General features: G+C 43.1%; 3 protein-coding genes across 7 annotated transcripts; 2 read left to right on the top strand and 1 right to left on the bottom strand.

Moving 5' to 3' along the window:
- Positions 1-733: 733 nt before the first annotated feature.
- On the top strand, positions 734-3,829 carry LOC131886622 (uncharacterized). Its single transcript, XM_059235013.1, has 7 exons — positions 734-1,075; positions 1,155-1,368; positions 1,561-1,844; positions 1,914-2,121; positions 2,227-2,382; positions 2,452-3,191; positions 3,277-3,829. Exons 1-7 carry the CDS (start codon positions 917-919, stop codon positions 3,628-3,630), a joined length of 2,115 nt encoding a protein of 704 aa, XP_059090996.1. The 5' UTR covers positions 734-916; the 3' UTR covers positions 3,631-3,829.
- Positions 3,830-4,242: 413 nt separating this feature from the next.
- LOC131886631 (myc box-dependent-interacting protein 1-like) lies at positions 4,243-16,876 on the top strand. 4 transcript variants are annotated; one of them, XM_059235024.1, is made up of 8 exons: positions 4,246-4,817; positions 12,317-12,452; positions 12,902-13,199; positions 14,280-14,442; positions 14,561-14,717; positions 15,144-15,323; positions 15,523-15,665; positions 16,300-16,876. In XM_059235024.1, exons 1-8 carry the CDS (start codon positions 4,680-4,682, stop codon positions 16,381-16,383), a joined length of 1,299 nt encoding a protein of 432 aa, XP_059091007.1. In that variant the 5' UTR covers positions 4,246-4,679; the 3' UTR covers positions 16,384-16,876. The 4 variants fall into 4 exon arrangements, with proteins under 4 accessions (XP_059091031.1, XP_059091007.1, XP_059091015.1 ...); XM_059235032.1 differs by having other exon boundaries at positions 4,247-4,817; positions 16,303-16,876; XM_059235040.1 differs by lacking the exon at positions 4,246-4,817 and adding an exon at positions 8,295-8,514.
- A 533-nt stretch (positions 16,877-17,409) lies between these two features.
- On the bottom strand, positions 17,410-20,900 carry LOC131886605 (dynein axonemal assembly factor 5-like). 2 transcript variants are annotated; one of them, XM_059234995.1, is made up of 10 exons: positions 20,203-20,900; positions 19,943-20,126; positions 19,705-19,859; positions 19,395-19,630; positions 19,107-19,328; positions 18,898-19,048; positions 18,493-18,837; positions 17,901-18,173; positions 17,648-17,836; positions 17,410-17,581 (listed from the first exon to the last, which is right to left on the bottom strand). In XM_059234995.1, exons 1-10 carry the CDS (start codon positions 20,792-20,794, stop codon positions 17,439-17,441), a joined length of 2,490 nt encoding a protein of 829 aa, XP_059090978.1. In that variant the 5' UTR covers positions 20,795-20,900; the 3' UTR covers positions 17,410-17,438. The 2 variants fall into 2 exon arrangements, with proteins under 2 accessions (XP_059090978.1, XP_059090986.1); XM_059235003.1 differs by having other exon boundaries at positions 19,119-19,328; positions 20,203-20,899.

Below are 20,900 nucleotides of genomic sequence, written 5' to 3'. Positions count from 1 at the left end.
GACTATTCCAGGGTGGCGAGGCTTGAACATAAGATGCGTACTTCAACGCCAGATTCGGCTTTGATCCAAGCTCGGTCACCGGCATAGACATCATCCGTCAATTGTATAAGTGAATTGGGACAATTATTGTCGTCCGTATCTTATTGGCCAATGGGGCATGGGACAGTACATTAATTTCAAGCTGGAATTGATTTTTTGATCAAGCTGACGTTTTCTATTAATGAGGATTACTTTCCAGTACTGGTCTTCTAGTCAGTCAAACCCATGGAGTATATAAAAGCACGTACTAAAAGCCCCCCCAACAACATAGGCCAATCCGTGGTAGATATCCCACGTCATGGCGGGATCCGTCAACCTGTGTGTCCCCTTTCGCTGGGGCAGCTTTGTCTTGGTCCACTTGCCTTCATTCAGCTGGCCTCTTCGGTCTCTCCTCTCCTCTCTGTCGCTTCGTCCTTTCTTGGCTGCTGAACATTCTTTTAGTAGTTCAATTTGAGGCTGACTGACTCCGGCCGCCTGACTGAAATTGGTCCATCTCGTACTCACTCGTCAGCTGTTTATTCCAGACATATCTCCTTGTGACGCGTATTTACAGTGGGGGCATTTCCCTACTAATCTGGCATCAGTTGCCCTCTAGCGAAATATACGGCAAACTAGGTACCACTCACTTGGCTGGAAGGGTATGTACGGTATGTATGAGGGGTGATCTAGTAAGTGCTAACTAGCTGGCTGGACGTGTGTGTGTGTGTGCTCTCCTCCTCGCTGTGTTTGAGGACGACCTCCATTCATCTGTTCCCAAATCAAACACTTCCTGGATCCAGGCTGGCCTCGCCCGCATCCTGTGCCATATGCAGGCCATTTGAGGGATCCCTTCGCACCCATTTTGCCATTGGTCATTGTCGTTGTTCGATCCGGTTCGATGACGGATACTGTCGTGCCCTCAGTGCCCGTCAAATGCGGAGCCTGTCGCCAAATCTTACCCGAGATTCAAGTCAAGCCCGTGGACGAGCCCGTGATTGCGGTGCCCGAAACGGGTGAAGGCACCTATCCCATTTGGATCCAGAACAAGATTGATGAGGTATTTTTGATAGAGGAAACCGGAGGTGTATTTTATTCAATGATATTTTTATACTCTTCCAATCTAAATCTGTTTGTAGAGCGGCTGGACCAAGGGCAAGTTTAATTGCCCGCATTGCCAGGCCCGATTGGGGGCGTTCAACTTCTTGGGCGGCAGCCAGCATATCGTACACCTGGTCAAGAGTCAAGTCGATCTGCATGTGAAACTGGACCTGGCTGAGCTACTCCGAAGCACCCGTGATGAGACTTCAGCCCACGGCGGTCTCGAAACCGATGCCGCGCCCAGTGATCCAGGTAGCTCATCTCTCCCACCCGGATGACCCCACACACAGCCACCCTTAACCTTAGTAAAGTGGTTGACAATACAATAAAAACAAACGATAACCCCTGGGACCCGCCCCCAAATGCATTTATTCCAAGTGTTGAGGCTCCCTTGATGCCACCGAAAAATCATGCCATTATAGCCCCAGGTTCCACTGATTGTAGATTGGGAATCCAGCAGTTCAGCCTCGTCGTTTTCGGAGGAGCTTACACCGGCCTCGTCGTCCTCCTCATCCAATGCGTCTATGTCCGCGTCCGCGGCGCATTCAGTTACTTCATCGCCCGAATCGTCGCCCAGGTCCACCAGTGGCGTGTTAGAATTGAGTCCCAATGAGACAATCCGACCCATGACCCGCAAGGAACGAAAGAAGCTGAACGTGTTGCGGAGAAAAAAGGCCAAGGACAAGAAGGATCAAATTGAAAAGGAGGCCAATCAAAAGCTCATGGAGGTAGAATCAAAATACAGGTCACTCAATTCACAAGTTTTCCGATGATGAATATTTCTTGGTCGATGTTAGATATTGAATGCGGAGCCGGAATTGGGCGAGATTGAGGATCACCTGATATGTCCGGTGTGCTTGGACTTGCTACATATACCTTACAACACCAATCCGTGCTGCCATGTTTTTTGTGAACCTTGCTTGAGGCGCATAGGAAGCAAAAACGCCATGAAAACGCTTTGTCCTCTCTGCCGCACCCGCATATCCTATTGTGAACCCAACAAAGGTAAGGCAGTAGGTGGTGGATTCTAAAGATTCATGAGGGTCATTACGAGTGTCATTAGCATATTATTATCCTCATGTACCGATTTATTACCTTTTCTTGATCCAGACATTGGCGCAGAGATCCTGTCCCAACATTTGGAATTATTCTCGAAGCGACAAGCCTTCGAGAAAAGCACAAACGTGTACACTTTGCCGCTGCCGTGGCGTCCAGGTTGGCGGAACCTATTTGCAGGCAGAGCAATGGGTGGCAATCGTTTTCAAGGTGCATTAGTGCTGATCTTATTTTTGCAATGGTTTGTATCCAATAACCATCATTTCTATTTTTCTCCAGATCCAACGTGCCAAGAGCGCCTTCATCGCCTATTCACTCAGCTGCCCTACTATATCCCTCCCGTGTTTATGGGGAACCTCGTTAATCTGCTACTGTTTGTCTTCCTTTTGGGTGCGTTCGAAATTGCGCCCCTGTTTTTGGCGGTTCTCCATGGGCGCTCGCCTCTGGGAGAGCCCATTCATGGGCCCGTGCTCCAACAGCCCGCTTTACCCATGGGGCCAACAGATATCAAAAAGGAATTGAACGACTTGGATGGCGTACTAAATGATGAAATCATCGAGGATTTGCACAAACGGTTAGCCGACGATACCTCTTCAGGACTAGAGTATGCGAAAACTATGCTGGAGGAGTCACTTAGAAACTACGATAATCTTAACGAGGAGAAAAAGGCCGAGCGGAATCGATTTGAAAGTGTGCGAAAACGATTGGCACAATTGGAGAGGTTCCGCCCCGCGGGAGGGGATGTCGGTCCAGGCCCCCAAACACGATTGGTGACCGAGAAATCCGGGGTAAACATCCTCAAGCAGTTCGCCAAGGTGATTCTTCAAGAAGATCTTCCGGATGAAGAGATCGAGAGTGACGATGGAGTCTCGGGAAGTGGAGAGAACCCAGATGAGAGCAAAGTTGTTTCCAACTACAATTTGATCCCCGAGTCCAGTGGGTCGGTTCAAGACGCCACTTTTTATTACATTGCCGGCATGATCTGTATCATGGCTGCGGCTTGTGGCAATTTCCTTTTGGTAAGTGATATCAACCTATGAAATTAGCCTTGCTTTTTTTTTCCCCCCATCAATGTATTCTTCAACTTGGGACGACTCCTTCCAGATCCAGCACAATTTTCCCATTCTACGATATCTCCCGTTTGGTGCTATGTTGGACAACAACAATATGGAGCAGTTTGCCCTTGCTCGCGTGGTCGATTTCATGGACTTTGCCATCGTGATCCTCATGAGTCTGATTCCATTCTTTTTTCTCCCATTGTCGATCTCAAGTCCAAGTCCTGAGGACGAGGTGGAGACGTCCACGTGGAAGCGAATCGTGTTTAAACTCATTCCAGACGTGACCACAGTGATTGGAGGTAGGATTCTGGCCAAGATCAATGTGGTCACGGTCACCTTGTCGTTGTTGGTATACTTTATCTACGTTCTTTACCGCCGGATGATCCGGGCACACGTGTAAAACACCCATAGACTATGACATGGATCCAAGAGGAGGAGCGACTGTTTTAATAGATTTGAGTTGATTGCGCGATTGTCAGAACAGTTTTCAGAATTGTAGTTTGTTTCATCACATTTCCTTCAGGTTATGCGTCCTTGTTAATAGGATGTGGTTCATTTCTAATCATGTTATTATGAACAATAAACGATAGTAACTTGTTGATGGACTTTACGCGCATGAGCATCATTCCCATCAGTTTTCGATTATTGCAAAAGCTCTGGCGGCGTGTGTTCCAACGGAAACTAGATAATTCCTTTTGTCGCCATCTAGTCCGTCAACGTGAACCTCTCGAGTTCAAAAAGCGCCAGGGGGAAACCGAGAACCGAGCAAGGCACTGATATTTTCCCCTTGAAATCTGGCAAGTGTACAATTACTAGCACGCCCAAGAATTGTCCGTACAATTCTTGTCTTTGGATCTGGTCAGAGCGAGAGTTCGAACGAATCCGTCCCTCTCTCTTTCTCCCTCCCTCTCAACTCCCTTGTTTCTGTGTTCTTTCCCTGTTCCCCGTTCCCCGTTCCTTGCTCGCTTCTCACTTCTCCTTTGTCGACTTCAAATCGAGTATCACATTCACGTCGGCTAAGTGATCTTTTACTCAGTCGTTCTTGCCTCCTGGAGCAAGAGACAAGAAAAAGGTGGGAGTCCTCATCCTCGTCGTCATCATCATCATCCCTGCTCGGTTTGGGTTAAGTCCGAATCCAACTTCAACCCAAACTTTGTGGTGGTGGTGGTACTTGAGATCGTCATTGCTGAAGGGACTCCCATTTGGTGCCAGTGTGAAGTGCCACTCACTCCTCGTCGAATTCGGGGACCTCGTGGCGCTAGAGGGCTCTTTGCCTAGCTTGGAATGTGTTTCCTAGCCGCTCGCTTTTAGGCAGGAGGACTCTGTCATCTGCTACAAGTACGCTCTGGCGTCCAAAAGACCTGTTCTGACGGACTCTTGACTGAGGGCGCTGTACGTGCCACTCGTAGACTTCAGGGCGAGAGAGGACCCAGGATTCAGGAGACGTCCATGCCGGAGCAGTCCGCCAACGCCGTTCAGGTCCACGGTACCAATTCAGGTGGTTCAATCATAACAGATCAAATCATGGCTGAGGCCAGAGGAATCGCCAAATTAGTGCAAAAACAAGCCGGAAGAGCCAAAGAAAAGGTAATTCATTCCTCCCATGGGAGATTTGTCCTCGTAGTGAGCGGTGCTGTGCAATTTCTAGCTATTTCAAGCCATTGACCAGGGTCGAATTTGGGGCACTCGCCACACATGTGTCAAGAGTTCGGTGGTGAAGCAGGAAGAAGTAAGGCCCAAAATTGGCAAACTGGCGGAGGTCCCCATTTGGACATGTTGAACTGCGGGCTATAATTGTGTTTTGATGGTGATGTTGAAATAAGCTTTTTTTTTTTCACAACAATGTCCAAGAATTTTGGGTCGCATTTTAATGCCCTGACACTAGTCAAAGCAATTATTTACCAAGCATACCCATAGGACCATGCAAATACATAGTATACTGTACACGCTAGCCCGTTGGTCGAAAAAAATGTGTTCTCTCGCCTTTTTATTGTATGGCTGCTCTGATTGGCCTAAAGCAATGGATAAGAAAGAGTCCGGAATTTCCATTTGGAATCCATACAAAATCTAGAACAACATTCCTGTGGCTGAGACCAAGTCCAGGAAACGGCTGGCTGCAATGCAAATTCGTTTTCGCCAGGTTGTTTCACAAATAACCAAAGGCGAGGTTCACATTGGGCAATCATATCAGCCCACATGTTCCACCTCCCCCTCAACAGGCACAAATTTCGGCAGATCATCCCGTATTAGACGGACTACTTCTGTACTACGCCTTTCGCTCTGGCCCAACATGCAAAGACCTCGTTGAACGTAGATTGGGCATCCCGAGGCTGTGTCCTGGCGATGATCCAGAAGAGTGAAAAAAATAAGGACAGACTGCCCCCCGTTCTATTGGACACCCTTGTCAGTAGTCTTAGTTGCAAATTTAGGGTCTTGGCCCTGCTTCAGTTTGTTCATCCTTTTCCACCTGACGGCTTTCCTCCACGGCCATTACGGATTAGAGAGCAATGGGTAGCTTGAGGCGTGGGAGGAACAAACTAGGACAGTATTAGAGATCCTGCAAAAAAGCATGCAGTAATGCCCTTCACGCTGAATGGGTCATTTTGGCCAGGAAGGCAAATCGCAAGTTCTTATGAGACGCTCAACTGATTCAGATTTGCTGCTGTTTGAACGGGATTGAGGTTAAGGTTCGCCTTGTTGCCGCCATGTGCAGTTTTGCTACAATCTACACCCCAAATTCATTCCCCCTCTACTCCACTCTCCTTATTTCAATGTGGGCAACAGCAACATGCCCAAGTCTGGCAACAAAATGGGGTTTGACGAAGGCTAGAAATGTGGAAGGCAGGAATTGAGGGACACAAAGTGCCGAAATGAATGAAATGAGTGGGAGAAAAAAAAGAGGCCAAAACTGGCTGAAAAAAAGAACAGGACTTGAAACAGAAGGCAATGGACCGGGGGGTGGGGGGCAAATTCTTCTGATATACGATTTGTACCTGCATTGGGGATAGACCTTTCATTTCGACCTTGAATAAGAGCTTGTGCTATTCATCGTCATAGCTCAAATTTCAAAAAGAAACTCAAGATGATCTTATCAATTATCTGATCTCATTTTGAGACGTTTCCACTTGCAAAGTAAATGACAATGTCAAACTCATCACACTCATTTTACGGTGAGCGTCCAAGGTGACTTTCCTTGATTGGAATTTTTCTATGCCAGAGGTTCCATTGGTTTGCTCATGCCTTAAAGAAGAGTCATCAACCCACCTAAGGGATGGCTTTAAACCAGTTTGGGCCTTTTCTGAATATACGTACACCCAAGACAAAAATGACGTCATGCATTTGTTGGGAAGGTATGGAAAGAGAACAATTTTTGAACATGTGTTGCTCGATCGGTTTTATACATACACTCAGGTGGATGATCCCCGCCCCATCAGGAGAATGACTGAAGCTCCTGAAGCCCCATGAAGGAGGTCTTCGTCAGTCTGGAAAATGAAGAGGAGTGCTCACATGTTGCCAAAAAGTCATGTTGAACTTTACTTCAAAACCATGCAGATGATTCAAAACAAATGGGGAGAAACATGGAGCGTTTCGAAAATTGCTCAGTTCGAAAGGATAGAATGAAGTGTGAGGGAGAGGGAGGGAGGCAGGGAAGGAAGGAAAAATGCCGATGAGAGATAGAACTTGGATGGACACGGGAAGTTTGGATGGAGGCCAAAATCGCGCCTGACGAGAAATTCACCGATGAATTCGGACTTTTGTTGTTCAATCACTTCGCCCTTCGTTTCAGAGTAAATCGTCAATGGGAGATTTAGGACATCGGAATGCCAGGGAATGAGTTGGTGATATTGCACCTGAGACGGGAACGAATAGGATGAGCGAATGTCGATTAATAAACCACTCCTAAGTGATTTAAAGGGGGCCTCTCAAGACAGTCTAAAACAGCCATTATTTGAACTCCCTGGAGACCGAGAATGTTGGAATGCGCTAAGAATTGATTAGCATGACACCATGAACCAATCGACTTGGATTGTTTTAAGCATCATTCTGAACGTTATAAGGGGTTGATCATTGGTTCAAAAAATGTAATATCACAAAGGCCAATTTGCGTTGCCGTCGCACCTGCAGATCGGTGATAGAGATTATTCCCGGAAACTTTCCCCATAGCAGCATCGACAAATCGTCAATGCAAAGGTACGAAAGTGAATCCGAATTATGCCTTCCGACATTACTTTTTTTGTTCCGTCGAAAAGCGACTTCATGTCGCCATGCGAGAAAGACCTATCGATCATGAATCATGAAACTTTTGATGAATAGACCCATTGTCTCTTCACAAATTTGTTCATAGGACAGATGATTTGGTCTCTTTTGCGCCCAAGATAACAACAATAGCAACAATGATAACTGGAACGAGAGTTGCTTCAAAGTCGTGACTGTTAATGTTCCGAGCAGGCATCAAGCCTTCCGAAATAAGGGATTGATAGACTCGACTGTGAGCTTCTTTGAACACATGCCAATATTCTCACCTCTTGACCCAGTTCGATGTGTTTCGCTTCAACTGCAGGCAAACATTGTCATTTCGGTCTTCCATTTCCCATAGTAAATAATGCACCATGACCGTCCTAAAAAGAGGATGTCCGTCATGGACTCATGTCCAAGTTGGGAAATCGAGTCATTAATCATACACGCAAATCCATTATGTACCCACAAAGGGCCCTTCTCGCTCTCACACCATCTGTGCATGTGTGCTTGACCAAGTCTTGAGGTTTAATGCATTGGCTTATGACACAATATCCATTTTGAAATCGAATCCTTTTGACCAGACCCGAAGATTTGCGTGGAACAAGCTTCTAATGACATGGTGATAGGCCACGGTTAGCCAAAAGAATGTGTGGAACCTGTCCCAATCTCATTCCGCGCACTCTGTTTTGTCGATTACGAAGAGGTGTTCTTGAGAAAAATATAGCACATGGTGTCTCAGTGATTTGAGAGCCTCTTAGACCATCTCATCCCTCCCTGAAGCACCCCGTTCAGTTTGACTACGTCTATTTTAGCCCACGCGTGCGTGTCTTGGAATACGAAGAGCTCGTTCGTTCTTCAGTCGTGTTTTTGCTCTCGAAGAGTCAAGACCGAATCTCTTCTGAGAGTTAGTTGCTCGGTGACAAGTTAATCGTGGTTGCTTTTGCCCACTCATTCGTCGAGTTTGTTGTGTACTTGAGGGCCCTTTCGTTGGAATATCATGAAGCCCAAAGTTGGTCAGCAACATGTGGAAAGGATCTACCAGAAGGTTCGTGGCTCGACGTTTTACCGTTATTGGTGCAGTGCTCGTTGAGAAACGATGTTCGGGTTCGTTGCTGTTTTGAGAAATGTTCGCAATTTGTTCGGGTCGATTGGACCTCTCAATGAAAAAAAGGTGTTTTATGACATGGACTATGCTGACTCGTCTGATTGTAGCGAATAAATTGCCAAGCGATAGTTCAAGTTTAAAGGGGAGGGGATTAATTTTGGATTAAAATCAGGATAACACTCTCCAGTCAAACAAACGGTATGGACAGAAAAGGGGATGTCTGTATAAGGGTGTGTTCCTTTTGAGGCAACACAGGGTGTTTCAGACCACCAAACGAGTTCAATACACTGTGATGTTTCAGCAAAAAAATATATCTCGTAAGAATGAAAATGAATATGAAGAATAACTTCAACAATTAGGTTTCACAATTTGTCCTAGAATACTGTATCTTATGCCCCTTCCAAATGAAGCTTAACTGAAGGTCACAATTGCATTAAGGAAAAGACTTGCAAGACAATGAAGTGTTTTCTTAGCTTGAACGGTTCAACGCCCTTGATGGACAATGATTGAACTTCGTCGATATTTTGAGTGGGTGTCTAGCTAGTTGACTTTGCTCCTCGATGAGATAAAGAGAAAACATCGTACCAACAATACAATACCACTCACTTGGTACTTGTATCTGTCGCGACCGCATATACTTAAACCTTCATGAGAAATTCATTTTTCATAGTTTGAAAAACATCCAAACTTATGTCTATTATTGTAATACCAAATTGACAGAATTTTTCTGCTGTGTTTTGTTTCACTGCTATGATATGGTTAGTGCACATGTTGTTTTGGTTTATTTTTCTACACTTGGTAAGTTAGTAACGAGGAAAAGCATTGGCCATCTACGAATTATTCATTTGCGCATTCAACTCTAGCTTTGTTAAATAATCTCTATTTTGGTTCAAATACTGCAGCGAAAGTTATTGCCACCTTTCTGTTGTGGAAAATAGAACTCGAACCGATTAAGCCCCAAATTGATCAAGTTTCAATCGATCTTCTAATTCATCAGTTTTCCAAGCAATTTCGAGTGAATGAGAAATATTATTAAAGCTTATCGCCTCGAGTAAATTCTCCAGCCTCTCATTGCGTAGGAGGTAACACTCTCAGGAACGAACAGCTCTTATTGGCTTCTCAGAAGACAAAAGACCATATCGTGTTATGGCCTTTTAGGAAGAGCAGCGATTTCTTCAACCGAAACGATTTAGGGGTCTCTGTTGGGCTCTGCTATGTAGAATTGGCTGGTCGCTCACTTCTTTCAATGAGATTGCAGTGGGCTACAATCATAAAATCACGACTTAAGAGTAAAGCTTGGTACGTACTGAGTCGATTTTTGACGACAGAAGCTGTCCCATCCTCGCTCCCACCACAATGAACTCGTTCGAGACAAAAGCATTTAATATTGCGTCATCTTTGAATTCGAACCTCAATACCAAAAAAACATTAACACTAAAGTAACTAGTCAGAAAATAGACACATAAACTGATAAACGATCTAAAAATACGTAAATGTGCCTGTAAACTTTGGTTGTTGTATGAGTAATGGGCAAGGGTCAGGAAAATAAGTCATGATTTTGTTCCAAATAGCTTTTAAAGCTGTCATTTTTAGCCTCAATAAGTTGTGAAAACGTAGAAACAATTTAAAAACTTCAGTGCGTTTGATTATTCAAGTATTCTTGTGGTTTCACGAGGCAAACATTGACTGAATATTCTCTCTTCATTTTCGTATTCCTCATTCGATTGAGAAGTATCATCATACAGTTAGATCAACGTACGTGAACAATGTGAAATGTCAAACCCGACCTATGCCTTGAGTTTTAATTTCAGGTGCGCATTTTGAGGCCTTGCGAGTATTTTGAGGCTTTCTGAGTTCAAAATATATTGCAGGACAAATCAAATGACCCTGAAAAAGGAATCCTTGAAGACTTTTTATTTCGATTGCAGTCTTAACCATTAATGCAACAAATAAGTTACGGTATAATCCAATGAAAAGGATGATATTCACCTTCAATAATACATTAATGTCAGATGTCTAAATATGGTCTAAATGAAGGAACTCGCTGAAAATTGAAAAATACCGAGCATGCGAGGATTAAAAGGTATTCTTAAATTTTTCGCCCCTCGGTTAATTTCAGGATATATCTAAGATATCATTTGGAAGTGTTGATTTCTCAAGTTTCCCCCGAAATAAAGAAAATCCTTCAATTCCTCCCCAAAATCCTCGGTTGTAGGTGATTTTAAGGTAAATACTAAATAGTAGTACAAAAGCTATTTCGCCCAAAAATCACCGAAATAGTTCAAAACTTGATTTAAACTGTACAATGTTCAGAGAAGGTACGAAAGGTATCTGATACTGTACATTCTTAAAAGTATCCATGAGCCTTGTCCCAACCCAGGATTTAGGGTCAATTCTAGAGACCGTAGAGGCTTAATGTGCATTTTGAGAACACCTTCAAGCCCTCGAGAATCCAGGCTAGTTAAAACAATGAAGTCCAACTCTCTTCTTTCTTGTGCTCCTTCATTGTTTAATTTGCTTCCCTCTAATATTCGTAAGGAATACGTAGGCCTTGTTGATCCGGTTGCATCTTTAAAGTCAGACTTGAATTTAGGGTTGATCTGGAATGCTATCTAAAAATTTGTTCAAGGACTAGCTCGGTCTACCAACTCAAATTCGATGTTAGACCAAATATCATATAAGGATTAAAAGGTAAAAAATAGACGAATTTTAAGCTTTCATTTTAATAGTACTGGGGATTACATTCCCTGTAGCGGTAAGAAAAGCCCGTAAAAAACAAGCAAACCAAGCATGCTTTCTAACCGACCTTTAGTTGAATTTGTACTTCACAATTTATTTTGATGTTTCATAAGCTACTAAGCTACGAGAAATTGTAACGGGTGTCCAGAATTAATGGCAATTTCACTTACACCGTTCGAAAACGAAGCAATCAAACATTCAAATAAAAATTTCACGCAAAAATATTGAAGCTTGGTCATCTGTCAAGCTTCCTTACAAACAGATTATGCTCATTTTCCGTTATCGAAGATTCCGCAAGCCACCATAAGTTGCGTTTGGTCAGGAAAATATCAACAATCACGACGAGCGAGTTTAACTTAGTGTGGCGTCCTCCCAGACCGATCGTGGTCGAGTTTAGAGGCCACATCGAGTGATAAGCTAAGAACTTCTTTTTTGGATGATTGTTTACTTACCTTGGTAGCATAACACGGGCATTGCTCTCGAGCTTTGTTCTTAAATACCGAACTAATTAATTGCCGTTATTACCTGCCACCCTGTAAGATTAGATCTGCCCACTTGCAAGCTATTCGTAAGGTTATGTCGATTATCATCTCATTTCTCTGAAAGGATCATTGATCGATCGCATGGAGTCTGCTTTCCAAAAAATATTGTTCAACGGATTGGATTAATGACAGATTACTCTGGCTACTCGTTTTGGTTGGCTCAAATGGCAAATCATTCACCACCCCGAATACATTATAGTCTAAATTCTCACCTTCTTCAAAGTTGCGAGATTTGCGAAATTCACCAGGCCGTGGAATGCCAGAAATTAGACTCACATTAGTTCTCGTTCTGGAAGTAAGGCGGGGTTTTGCCATCTCATCATTCCCCTCCTACTTTTTACTTTTCCTCATTCCCTGCCTTCTTCAAGGCTATGCTGAAGATGCTTGTTCAGATGAAGAGGCTTATAATTGATTTTCAATGATGACTTCTCTTTTCTCACCAATCTTGCGTTCCCTTTCAGCTTCTGCAAAACCTGGGCAAAGCGGACAAGACCACTGATGATATCTTTGAAGAACATCTCCAGAACTTCAATCTCCAGCAAGCCCATGCCAATCGTCTCCATAAGGACATTAGCAACTACATAAGATGTATCAAAGGTAATAGTAATAATTATGAAAATCGCATATCGCTAACAGGGTGTGTCGAAAGTGTGAATAGCTCTCACGCTGATCCACGCGTACGGTAGAATTTGCCAACTTTCACTTCTTCTGGATCTGATACAAGATATGTGAGAACTTGGTAAAATGTCCAAGTACCTTTTAATTGCATTGCAAATACTTTCTTATATTGCACTTTCACAGAAAAACAGAAGCAACAGCAATAACTAATGAACTGCCTTTGCACATCTCCTCTGACATTTGAAGACTCACCTTTCCACACGTGTTGGGGATCGAAACAGATCTTCGGCATTTTGTTTTCCCTTGCTCTTCCGCTTCATGGAAATGACTTCATTTCCGAATATGCTTACATGCTCACATTCCTGGGTCCTGGAGTGGGACGATCGAGTGAGTCTAATGGTTCAAATGTTTCGTTTGTTGGTTTTCAGCCATGCAAAATGCCAACAAGAATCTCATGGAGACCTTGGCTGAGGTGTACGAATCTCAATGGACCGGTCACGACCTTCTGTATGTGCAAAGTCAGAACCAGGAGATGTTGTGGGCGGATTTGGCCCATAAACTGAGTGACCAGGTGCTGATCCCATTGAACACCTACCAGGGACAGTTTCCGGAGATGAGGAAGAAGATTGACAAGCGAGGACGGAAATTAATCGATTACGACAAGGAACGACACGTGATTCAGTCCATGCAGAACAGTGCGGGCAGAAATGAGGGAAAATTCGCGAGGTGAGATCCAATCCTGTGTATTTACCATTTATATTGTCTTTTTAAATGTGGGCATCACGAATCAGGTAATTTAGGGGGATTAATGAATTGATATATTGAGAAGAGAGTCCTAATCAATATTATGGGAAGGGGGAATGGCATTGAGAATTTTTTGAGAGCTTGTTTGTGGAGGTATATTTCGATGGTTGATTGAGAGGTATATACGCAAAACGTAAAGACCACGACAAATTTCGCAGGCCAGCAAAATAAATGAGTTTATTTTTCAAAACCCGTGTTAGCTTAAATTGATTTTTCAAGAGTGCAAGTTTCATCGTTCTTGTTACCCTAGGCCAAACCACGAACTTCTAGAAATATGGACTGTGAACGAGTCTGAACAACTCTGAGGCACCTTTCAAAAAAAAAGCAAAAAATAAAAAATAAACAAGGTAGTTCTCTTCAATTAAAGGCAGGTCATTTTTACATCATTTACTTAAAAAGTGGCTTGTTTCCAAGTTATATTGCTAAAAGCTTATGTAGCTGACCAAGAGCAGGCCTAAAAATTCAAATTTTATGTTGTGTTTACTACTTATGTTGTGATTTCATCTATTCAATAAGATTTTGTGGTTATTTCAAGTGCTTATTTAGAATAAAGCGAACGGTTTAGGAGATAAAAATGTTTGCCTCGGGTTGCAGTCCACATCTCTAGAAGTCCGTAGTCAAACTTAGCAATTCGGAATATCACCCTTTTATTAGATTATCTTCAGTTTCTTTCATTAGCATAGGTTTCTTTGTTGATTCATTCGCAGAAACAATTTGGTCTCCAGGACGTGATCAAAAATCTGATTCAATCCCTGTACAGGTGTGGTCTGCCATTTATGAAGTAGCAGTTACAGACAATTTCTTTTAGCGTGGGTGAAGAAAAGTAGTCCCAACGAGCCAAAAAGGGTCTGTCTATCTACGTAGACTTTGGATTGGACATTGAGTCCAAATCGTTTGGATTCTCAGCTCAATGCTCGTCTCAAATCCACAAGACAAACCCTAGCTTGAACGATGTCAATTCGTAGAATCGAACACCAAAATGTTCCCATTCGTTTTTTGCAGAGCAAAGGAACAGATGGAACTAGCCAAACGGACTTACGAGATCTTGAATTCGGAACTGCACGATGAACTGCCCGCACTTTACGACTCCAGAGCGTTATTCCTAGTGACCAACATGCAAACGTTATTCGCAGCCGAGGAAGTGTTCCATACGGAGACATCCAAAGTAAGTCACCCTCACCGTCAGATCGTCCAAGCTCAGACAAGTCCATGAGCCCCCAAGAGAGAGCAGACTTGTATGGAGGGCACCTCTTGTTGAACTTGAGCCGCTCCTTGCCTTGCAGGTGTTCAGTGAATTGGAAGCCATCATCGACAAACTCGCCAAGGAGGTGCAAAGAGGCACGTTGCCCCGGAAGGTTCTGCCCAAGCCTTTGCCCCTCGCCTCACCCACCTCATTCAACTCAAGCCCGACCTCGAACAGTCTCTCATCGCCTCCGAAAGGTAATTGGACTAATTAGCTCTTCAGGGGGCCTATTCAAAGGCTAGTGAGGGGCAGGAAATTCTGTCCAATCTTTCCAAATTACTTGGCTTATCAATATCATGGAGTTGAAGAACAGTTCATAGCTTGGCTTTGTCGAATGCTGCTAGTCTGCAAGCAAAACTAACCTGTGTTTTTGCAAGATGTCTCTGTGAAATCAGATTAGCTTCCCATAATTTGGTCAAGGTTTGGGGTGTCATGATCGAATCTAACTGATTAGACCCGTGATCAAGGTCATCATCCCGATCTCTTTTGGTTTGCCTTGCTCTGCTCTGCTCGCTCTTTCTGAAATGTCCAACCTGTCTCAAGTCCATTGTTGCGACCTTCGTTGTGATCCTGGTGATGTCTTTCCATCTCTCCATCGAGGCCTGATTTTTCTAACCTTCTAGCCATCAACGGAAATTCGTCCTCCTTGTCTTCTTCATCTAAACGCGTGGGTTCGAGCACTTTCCATCAGCAAGAATATGAAAAAGTCGAGAACGCTTCCAATGGAGGAGGTGGAGGAGGGGCTGCAGGAAGCTCCAACAACAATAGGTACTCCAATCAAGACACCTATGACATCCCAGTGGGTAGGTACCGAATTAATCCGTCCATAAAAATCAACGCATGGCCGATGGTTAGATTCAAGCCCGTTTGCTATTGTAAATGTGTCCATCCAAACAATTGTGTGTGGTAACTTTACCAAGTAAACTTGATGTTCAGCCCGTTGCACGGAGGCCCTGAGAGACTATGGCTAATAAAAGATTATTTTCTTTACTTGTTTGACAGGAGCTTCCACGGACAATCTGCCCTCGGGAGTGCTGTACAAGGTGAAGGCTAGTTACAAATACCAAGCTGAGGATGGAGATGAGCTCAATTTTGATGTGGGAGAAGTCATACAAGTGATCCCATACGAGGACCCGGAGGAACAGGTGAGAAGCTACTGTATACTTTTATACAGGGTAAGGCCAAAACTCGGGCGATTGAACCTAAATAGTATCTTGCTTTTAGTCTTGATTGCACTTTCAAATACCATAATTGCAATTAATTTCCTTTGGGGATTCATGATGCTCTAAGTGAGAGCTCCAATTGCTTCATGAGATTCACTCTCTAGGTCCTGAACACGCATACCTTTCGTTTAAAGGATGAATGATATTTGCAGAAGACATATGTTTCATAAAAAATATGCCGCTCCACCGCATTTTTCCCCAACCCCTGTATAACACTTATTTGCAATTAGGCAAGCCTGAATTAGGATACAAATGGGAAACTTGGACCAGATTTTCTATGGTTTCTTAGAAGAGCGAAAACTAAGACATGTCAACCAAGAAGCGCTTATATGTACCTCTCCAATCATGTCGAACAATTCATCACTTGAGTAAAATGGGATGCCAAAGCATATGACCAAGCAAACAAAACCAATTTTGCTTTCAATAGATATTATACTAAAATACAAATGGTCAACTCTCTCTCATTTAATTGGACTGTATGTTTTTCCGTCATTTGTCCTGATCTTGCTTTTGGAGATGTTCAATGAAAATACTCACATTCTTTTACCACTTGTTGCAGGAGGAGGGTTGGCTGACTGGCATCAAGGAGAGCACAGGCGAAAAGGGTATGTTCCCGGCCAATTTCACGCGGCCCATTTAAAGGCCAAATCTTAATCTCGGAGGAAGAAACTCAAGAGCTGATTAGTTTGACCGTCATGTTACCACCAACACCACATCCATCCTCATCATCATCATTAAATCCCTTTCCACTCCCAATCCCATGTTGCCCTATATCCATTCAAGCTATGAACAAGAAACCTTTTGTACATACTGAGGAGGAAGAGGAGAGTGTCAAGGTTGAATTTCGATCTGACTCCTGGATTCGTCCCGCCTTGCCCCGCCCATTTGTTCAAGCTCTTAACTTTCAAGAAATCAAAACCAGCCTTTCCATCGATCAACCAATCAAATGTGCCAAGAACAAATCGACCAGTCATGTCGTGGAATGGGTTTTGAGAGATCTCGAAGATCTCTTTCCCAGGAATGTAGCAATGACGCGATTATTTGTCGTCAATCATGCCAATCTAAGTCATTCATAATTTATTAACCTTGCTGATGTCCGTTCGTGATGAAATAAGAACAGAGAACAACCAACACCCCAATTTCGAACCTTTCCTCAAGTCATTGGCATTTTATACTTTTATAGTAGATGCAATTAGGTTGGTCAACCTTGCGAATGCCTAAATGATAAAAGATCTTATTGCCCACCCTGAGCCTACTTCCCCCTCATCGCTCCTGTTATCCTAAAACCCCGACTAATCTCGCCTAACTCAAGTATAAAAAGTCTTTGGATGCAAGTACTCGTTCTGTTAACATCCCGTTATTTCTACATACTACTACAAAAGAACAGGACAAGAACATTTCTATAATAAAAAAAGCATAATTCATTCAAGTCGTTTTTGCATGATAATGGATTTGAAAGTTCAGTCCCTACTTTTGAAGTAACGTTCGGGCATCTCATAATCAACCATATCTTAGATGAGTACCCAAAAAAAAATATTTCTATTGCATTGAAATGAATCAAAGCTCAAAGTTTAAAAAAACATTTTCGTACCATTCATATCACTTTCGTCTCTCTTTAGTCATGAATTCTATCCACCCCACGTCAAATAAGAATGAATTCTGAAAGTTCAATTCGAGGGTTCCCTTGTTGTAGTCTTAGACATCATTATTCATGCTTAATGACGACAAATGTTCTAAAAGAGTAGTAACTTCCATTTGATGCTTGTGTTGAGCAGATTTTTCAGCCACAACCGACTTCACAGGAACTGAAAAGCGTCGGCAAAGAAGCTTCAGTGAATCTAAAAGAGGATAACAAGTTCAAATGAGACTCATCAATGTCTCTACTACCTTGGTTCAAAACGTACCCAAAGATGCACCACGTATCTTCGCATTGTCGTCATCCATATGAATCAGCAACTTTGGTATCAGATGACTCAGATATTCCAACAACTTTTGACTTTGGGTTTCTTGGAAACTCTCTGAACCCTTTTGGAGTACCTCCAACGCGATCAATCGGACTTCATCCGAAACATCATTTAGTCGCTCATCAATAACTGAAACAAAGATTGAGTCAGCCTCTCATTTCTCAGCAAAAGATGAACACAAACACGCTCTTACTTGAAAGAGTTTTGAGAAGGTTGTCCTCGGGAAACTGTCGGCCAAAGATGTCCAACAATTCGTAAAAGGCTTTCAACACCAAACTACGGATTTGGTCGGAGTTGTCCTCAACCAGTTTGTTCATATGGAGTAAGATCGAGCTCAAAATAGGTTCCAAACGTGTATGATCGACCACTTTGGAGACGAAAATACTCCACAGTACTGAAATAGCCCCAAGTCGAACGGCTTGAGCCTTTTGTCCAGCATGCCACTCCAAATGAGGTAGGACCAAGGCTGAAAAAGAAGACTTACTTCAAATAATAACGCATTATGTTTTAAAAAATACTCTTGCAATTCAGCATTTTTTCATGATGATCGTCCCACTGATTGAACACTAGATTCCTTTTCAATTGGTGACTTCTTTGGCCCTGAACTAATAATCTTATAAATATCAAAAACATGATAAATATTTGCAACATAGCAAAATGTATCTTATGACAAATTCCGAGGTAAACCCACTTTTACTAGGCCTGCCATAAAGTTTTTCACATTTGATAAGTTGCCTTACTCATTGACTGCGATGTTGATATGTTAACACATTTGAGAAACTCACTTGTAATGACGGTTTTTGAATAGTTTTGAAACTGCTTCTGAGAATTCAATGTCTCTTGACAGTTCTTCATTTGCTTGGCCAGACAAAGAAGGATCCGTGATTTCATCTCGGGCAGGTTGTCATCCTTTAAGGTTGTTTTAAAAATGGCCAGGATATCTTCAGTGTAGTATCCAGAGTTACTTTGAGCTTCAGCCAGAAGATGGGTGAACATGGTCAGTTCATATGAAGTCGATCCCCAATTGGAACAATTGCTCCTGAATTGTTTCAGCAATGGTCCCATTTCCAATTTAATTAAGGTCTGGAGTGAATCATGACCAAATAACGAGGCCAGATGAACAAGAAACTCTAAAAAGGAAGCTTTAAGATGTGTCGGTTTTAGTTTGGTAAAAACTCAGACAAGCTCACCTTTTCCACTAGCTTTGAGGGCTTCATCTTGAGCGAGGGAATGAACACAGAAGAGGATCTTAAACAATTGGGATTGAATGTTCGAAGATTTGTGTTGGCACACGGATATCAGAGAATTACTGACGTCCAACATCGCTTTCTGGTGCAGATCCTAAAATCAATCCATTGTATGACAGAATTCAAAAGGAATGGGATATGGGATGGTTCACCGTTGATCTTACATCCATCTTTAAACAAATGTTATCTTCCTGCAGAAATAGCCCGAGGTCTTCCAGATGCCCTTCGAGTAATACAGGGTCCGATCCACTTAAAATGCACGATAATACTCTTAGATCGTGAACATTGGGATCTTCTTGGATTCGGGCACTGACCAAGGAGAGCCAATGACGAGGTGGCACAAAATACCCGAAAAGCTTGGCTGATCTGCAAATCTGCCAAAGAAATAATTCAACACACTTTTGGACAAATGCTACATCAAGATCGGAAAATTGGCTTACATAGTCTTGGACGGGACTTTCGATATCACGTATGCCAGTTGTGAACAAGTTCAAGACATTCTCAGCAAATGCCACAATTTCACTCTCCATATGTAGAATGAGGATGTATAGCAATTGGGCGGTTTTGACTCTAGTTTCGACCAACCAATCCTTGAGATCGTGTGCCAAAGCTTCCTTCAGCTTGTAAAAGTTCCGCGAGATCCATAAACGACAACCAAATGATGGACGACGCTCCACTGGAAATTGAAATGTAACACATGCAATGGGCGACAAAAAAACGTGAAAAATTGGAATTGCTCATTGAAAATACCATTGGCTGGGTAATGACGAGGGGCTTCGCTGGGAAAGTCCACTGCCTCTTTGATCCGTTTATCTCGTACCACTTCCTCTCTCAACCATTGTTCTCCAGCTATTTCCCACAAAACGCGGACGCGATGCCGGTTGTCTTGATATTCATCCTCAAGTCTGAACAAGGAATACTTTTAGAACTGCTCGGAAGAATCAAGATCCCAAAGCTTTTCAGATCCGCTGATTTGTGGAACACTCACCCTGTGATCAAAAGTGGCAGAAGCAAGGGTGCATTAACATGTCTAAAATTCCAATTGACTGCCAGTGATCCGGATACTTCGCCAACGGCCATTCGAACCCCCGGGATTGGATCGAACAGCCTTTGAGCCAATTGTGGAGCCGCTTGCTTGAAATCCTCGCTTGAACCATGCTGACAGACGCATCCTAAGGGGGAAAAGCATCTTGATATGAAAAAGCAAAAAATAATATTAATCAATCGAGGATCACATGACAGCCTCACCTATGGCCTTAATGGTAGCGATTCGGACCTTTTGTTGCTGATGATTCAGGTTCTTGATCAGATTTGGCAAGAGTGCTGATCCAGCGTTTAAGTGGAAATCGGCGTTCAGGGCATTGGATAAATCTTGAATAACTTGACTAGCTTGAATCTTGATTTGTGGAAAAGCATCCAGCAACAATTGTTGAAGAATTTTCATCAAGTCATCTAAAAAGGGTCTGATTTGTCCTTCGAACCGTTTTTGCGACAATTGCGTCAAGATTTGGACCAAAATGAGCCGAACCTCTTCGGAAGGCTCGAAAGGGTCGACCGTGATGGATATTTTGATTCTAGGGATCAGCACATTGGCTCCCGGATCAAGGTTGGAGGAAGTTCGAGAAAGGACAAGTATAAGGATTTCCCCACCAATCTCCCGACATCGCTCGCTCTCATCCTCGAGCGTTTTGAATAGCTCCCTCTGATGATGACTCCACAGCTCTTCCAGATTATCATCATCTAGTTTTTCAAGTGTCTCCTTGATTTTGATCAGATTTCGCTTCCTTTGAACCTTGTTCGTATGGTTCAAGTCCTCGACCAGCAGGGCTAAGGCTTCCATGTGGCAAGAAATGGTTCTGTTTCTGGATTATTCTAGGATTGAGTCATAGACTCCGGCATCGATCACACAAACGTTAGTAGGTTTGTTTGGATGTCTGAGCGACGTT

The sequence above is a fragment of the Tigriopus californicus genome, chromosome 1 (genome assembly GCF_007210705.1).
Source record: "Tigriopus californicus strain San Diego chromosome 1, Tcal_SD_v2.1, whole genome shotgun sequence".
Classification (NCBI taxonomy): Eukaryota; Metazoa; Arthropoda; class Copepoda; order Harpacticoida; family Harpacticidae; genus Tigriopus; species Tigriopus californicus.
Note: the sequence above shows the minus strand (reverse complement) of the source record. Positions and strands in the feature narration are given on the sequence as shown.